At 48.4% G+C, this 4,774-nt stretch overlaps 1 protein-coding gene across 1 annotated transcript; it reads right to left on the bottom strand.

The window, feature by feature from the left end:
- Positions 1 to 2,798: 2,798 nt before the first annotated feature.
- LOC119362807 (peroxidase 2-like) lies at positions 2,799 to 4,431 on the bottom strand. The gene is made up of 2 exons (XM_037628070.1): positions 3,880 to 4,431; positions 2,799 to 3,749 (listed from the first exon to the last, which is right to left on the bottom strand). The coding sequence occupies exons 1-2, from the start codon at positions 4,396 to 4,398 to the stop codon at positions 2,964 to 2,966; spliced, it is 1,305 nt and encodes a 434-aa protein (XP_037483967.1). The 5' UTR covers positions 4,399 to 4,431; the 3' UTR covers positions 2,799 to 2,963.
- Positions 4,432 to 4,774: the final 343 nt, after the last annotated feature.

The following is a 4,774-nucleotide window of genomic DNA, read 5'->3' as shown; positions in this document are numbered from 1 at the left end:
AGAAAGACATGTACGTCACGGCTGGGGCCACGACGAGCACGGAATGGGTGGCCAGAGCACGGAGACAAGCGTAGGGACCCGCTGATGATAACGTCAGGGACATCCAGGCGGAGGGCAATGACGAGACCAATTTATGTGACAATGTATACCTTTTGTTTCATTCCGTAGAATAGGATTCTTCTGATTTTATTGTGTTCTGTATGTTCTCACAAAGATGTTATGTACGGTACTTTTTTGAGTCTAGAAAAAGAAGGCCAACTTATGGTGATAAATCACGCTAAGCAATGTGATAAAATATCACTATAAAGAAGCAAAATAAATGGGAGAAGAAACAACTGATGCAGAGGCTCTAGGGAGATCGACGGCATCTGGTACGAGCGCATGGGCTCGTACCAGGGATCTACCAGTCGCCGACGCTTATACCTGATCAACTACTTTACCGCCGTGCAAACGGATCTGAGAGGAGAGGCGCAACACATTGAGAAACACACCCAAAATGAAGAACCCTAGCCTCCGTAAGGACTCCGGAGGGGGAATTGATCCAAGGACTCCGCCGCTGGATCACCGCATCGAGAGGGCATCACCACACCATCCCTCACCATCATCACCATGCATCCCATCTAAATCCCTTCGTAATACATTAACCGATGCGGATCCACTTGTGTATTGTTCTAACGCTACCATCATGATTCATCCTGCGATGTTTGAACCCTCGATGTGCGAGTAGTTTCCCTAGGTCTTGGGGACATGGAGGAACCCTGGTATGTTTATGATCGTTTCATAATAGAATTTGATACCCACTTTATATGTTTGTGTTTATAATCTTTTTGATGTTGGATGAAATCGACCATCCAACATATGCCTTTTTATAAGGTTATTACTGTTGGTATGGTAGTGGGAAGCGGAGATTGGTGGTGATAGCTCTTACCTCGCTCCTTCCCAGATCGATGCAATAGGGGGTAAATGGAGACCGCCCTAGCTGCGTCGATGGGAGATTCTTAATTACCATTCGGTAACTGGAGTGATAGTGGCATATGGGATCGCAACTTTAAACATCCATTTTCGATTTGCTTTGGATCGTAATTAATAACTTCCGCACACTCCAATTCAAATTCAAAGTATTCCCGGGTGAAGGGGGTATGGGCTTTCGTGACCTCAGGCTATTTAATCAAGCGCTTCTGGCCAAACAAGCATGGCGCTTATTTGTTTTTCCGGACTCTTTGTGTGCTAAGGTGATGAAAGCAAAATATTATCTGCATGGACATCTTATTGATACTGTCTTCCTGCAATCGTCATCGCTTCCGTGGCAAGGTATTATGCATGGCCTAGAATTATTGAAACAGGGTGTGATCTGGAGAGTTGTTGATGGGACCAGTATAAACATATGGAGAAACAATTGGATTCCTAGGGAGTCTGGCCTGAAAATTACTGCCAAGAAAAATAGAACAATAATTAAATGGGTGTCCGAGTTATTCAGGTCAGATACTAGGACGTGGGATGAGAATCTGACCAGGCATCTATTTCACCCTCATGATGCAGAAGAAATTTTAAAGTTGCGCACGCTGAATTTGGATGAGGGAGATTTTGTTGCTTGGCATCATGAGAAAAGTGGCATGTTCTTAGTTAAGAGTGCGTACAGGCTTGCTCAGAACCTCATGGACTCGAAGGTAAATTTGGAAAATTCTAGTGGAGCGGTAAATGGGGAAAGGAGGATCTGGAATATTATCTGGAAAGCTAATGTCCCCCAGAAGATTAGAATATTTGCTTGGCGGGTGGCTACTAATAGTTTGGCGGTTCAAGTTAACAGGGTTAAACACCATCAAGCTATTCTGAGAACGTGCACAATTTGTGGCATCGAAGATGAGTGCACTTTTCATGCATTGGTGAGCTTCCCAATGGCACGTGCTCTCCGTTTGGCTTTGAGAAAGGTGTGGAACTTGCCTGCCGAAGTGATTTTTAAAAATACTGGGCCAGATTGATTTTTGATTTTACTGGATCAATTAAGTCCGACAATGCGTGAACAAACTATATTCACAATATGGAGAGCCTGGCATTTGAGGAATGATTTGATTTTTGCGAAAGGTAAAGAATCCATCTCAGCCTCTCTGAATTTTGTACATAATTATTGGGCTTCCTTTTCGTCTTGTCACACAAATACGCAGAGAGTGATTAGTAACAAAGGCAAGGAATTGGGGGAGGGCATCCAGGATTCGAATAAGGTGGAGATGAAGGATGTTAGATGGGAGTTATTTAAGATTAACGTCGATGCAAGTTTTGTGGAGTCAATCAACGCCGCGAGTGTGGGGGTGGTTGTCAGAAATTATACTGGAGAAGTAGTCATTTCCTCTTGGGATTATATTGGAGCCTGCTTTAGGGTTGAAGAAGCGGAACTTAGAGCGACAATCTCCGGATTGTATATTGGTATCACCCTTCACAAACCCATCATTTTAGAAACTGACTGCTCTTTTGTGGCGGGTGTTCTAGAAAATGACAGGTTTGACAGATCTCCACTTGTTGACCTAAAGAAAGAAGCTCTCAGTATTCTAAGATGCTAGCGAATGTGAAGATCTCCAAAATTAGCAGGAAAACTAATACAGTGGTCCACGAGATAGCTAAGTTTAGTTTTAATAATAAGTCTGACGGTATTCTTATTAATAGTGTTCCGGCATGTGTGGCAGCTGCTGTAATGAATGATTGTATTAACATTCTAAATTAATTAATATATGGTGGGGTTTTCAAAAAAAAGTATTCCCAATACTAAATAATGCTAAACAAAAAATGATTTATCACTCTCAATATAAAGTATTGCCGGTAGTTGACAGTAGTGGCATAATAAGGATTACAACACAAATGAATGAAATGAACCAGCGAGGAAAAAGCTTAGTGGAAAATACACTAGAAAGGAAACCAGAAGGCACACTCAAAAAGCATGAACTGAACAGTCTCTGCCGTCCAAGAGATCATCAACCGGTGTAGGGCTCGTTGACAAACCCGCACTTCTTCCTGATCTGGCCGTTGGTGTTGTTCTTCACCTCGATATTGCCCATCTTCACCATGGCATCCTCGAAATGTCTGTACCACAAGAAATCTCCGATCCACCACCAAGTGTACTTTTCCACCAGCTCCTTGGTCTCTGGTGACGTCATGAGCGTCGCGTCGGAGGTGAAGAGCACTTTGCGATCCATCACGTCCCTGTAGTACTGGCTGTCCAGCACGTCGGGGGTCTTGTAGTCCTGCGGCACCGTGGGATCATTCCCGGCGGGGCAGTCCTGGGTCAGCTTCCCAGCGTAAGTGGCATCCATCGACGTGGTGGAGTTGTCGTTGGCCGGTGGCTGGAGACGGTCGCGGAAGGAGGAGCAGTGCGAGCGGCCGATGCTGTGCGCGCCGGAAAGCGCAACCATGTCGGTTTGGCTGAGTCCCTTCTTGGCGAACATTTGTGTGAGGGTAGTGAGGTTGGCGAAGGGTGGGGGCAGGTTGGGGAGGGTCTTGTCTTTGAGGGACACCAATCCGTCGTAGCGGCCGGCCGGCATGTTGAAGTTTATTTTGTAGCCGCTGAGTAACTTGCTGGCGTCACGGCCTGCGAAGGCAACGATGTCGGCGCAGGAGACGACACCCGGACATTTTTCCTCGATCTTCTTCTTGGCCGCCTCTATCACTTCGAAGCCACGCAGGCTCAAGTTTGGGATACCGAGCATCTCCGGTTCAGGCTTGCCAGAGACATTGTTCAGCAGGACAGAGGCATCGCAACCCTGAAAAGCACGCCCAAGTAACATAAATGCATGCATGCAACGATACCATAGTTGGCTTCTCAGTCGTGGAGTGCACAACTAGGCGTATATCAATCTCTAAAACTTCACTTGCGTATGTATGTATGTGTACCTGGACAAAGCAGTCGTGAAAGAAGAGGCGGATGAGCCCGGCCTTCACGCCGGCGGTGGCGTTGCGCACGGCGTCCAGCACGATCTTCTCCGCGTCAGGGCACTTGTCATCGTAGTAGCCGACCTTGAGCCCGGTGGCAGGTGGAGGCGGGGTAGGGGTAGAAGACGGTGGGGGCGAGGCCGTGGTGGGAGTAGGACTGGTGGTGGGATAGCCTGGGGTAGGAGTAGGGCTCGGTGGGAGGGTAGCCGGTGGAGGTGGGGTAGGGCTCGTCGGAGAAGAAACCGGTGGGGGCGTGGCCGGCGTGGTGGGAGTTGGGCTAGGATAGCCCGGTGTAGGGCCAGGGGTAGGGCTGGGCGGAGGAGTAGCCGGTGGAGGTGGGGAAGGGCTCGGCGGAGGAGTAGCCGGTGGGGGCGGTGGTATGATGGGAGTGGGGTTGGGATAGGTGTAGCCGTAGCCGGATGCTTGACTGGCCACGGAACCGAGCAGCGCGAGCACGGCGAGAAGGGCAAGCTTGGCCATCTTCCTCTGCTCGGGTCAACTACTCCTGTTCGATCGAGGGAAGATGGGATGAGGAAAACTTGCTGTTCCGCATGCGTATTTATAGTCTCAATTACGGGGGAAATCGCAGGCATGCATGTGTGTATTCCGGCCGTTTGGAGCGCACGTTTGTGATGAGTCAAACCAGCTGCCGGCCGGCCGGGAACGTGGTGACCACAAAGCAAGTTGATGATATATGTGACGCGGTGGCAGCGGCACCAACATTGGTAGCGACTACGCAGGCATGATCGATTGCATATATGCGTCGGCAGGTAAGCAAATCAACCCGGCCGGTATATTACGACCCAAATGATAAGTCATACATCAGGTAAAAAAGGTGTGTGGCACTCCAGTGCTG

This window comes from Triticum dicoccoides, chromosome 2B (assembly GCF_002162155.2).
Source record: "Triticum dicoccoides isolate Atlit2015 ecotype Zavitan chromosome 2B, WEW_v2.0, whole genome shotgun sequence".
Classification (NCBI taxonomy): domain Eukaryota; kingdom Viridiplantae; phylum Streptophyta; class Magnoliopsida; order Poales; family Poaceae; genus Triticum; species Triticum dicoccoides.
Note: the sequence above shows the minus strand (reverse complement) of the source record. Positions and strands in the feature narration are given on the sequence as shown.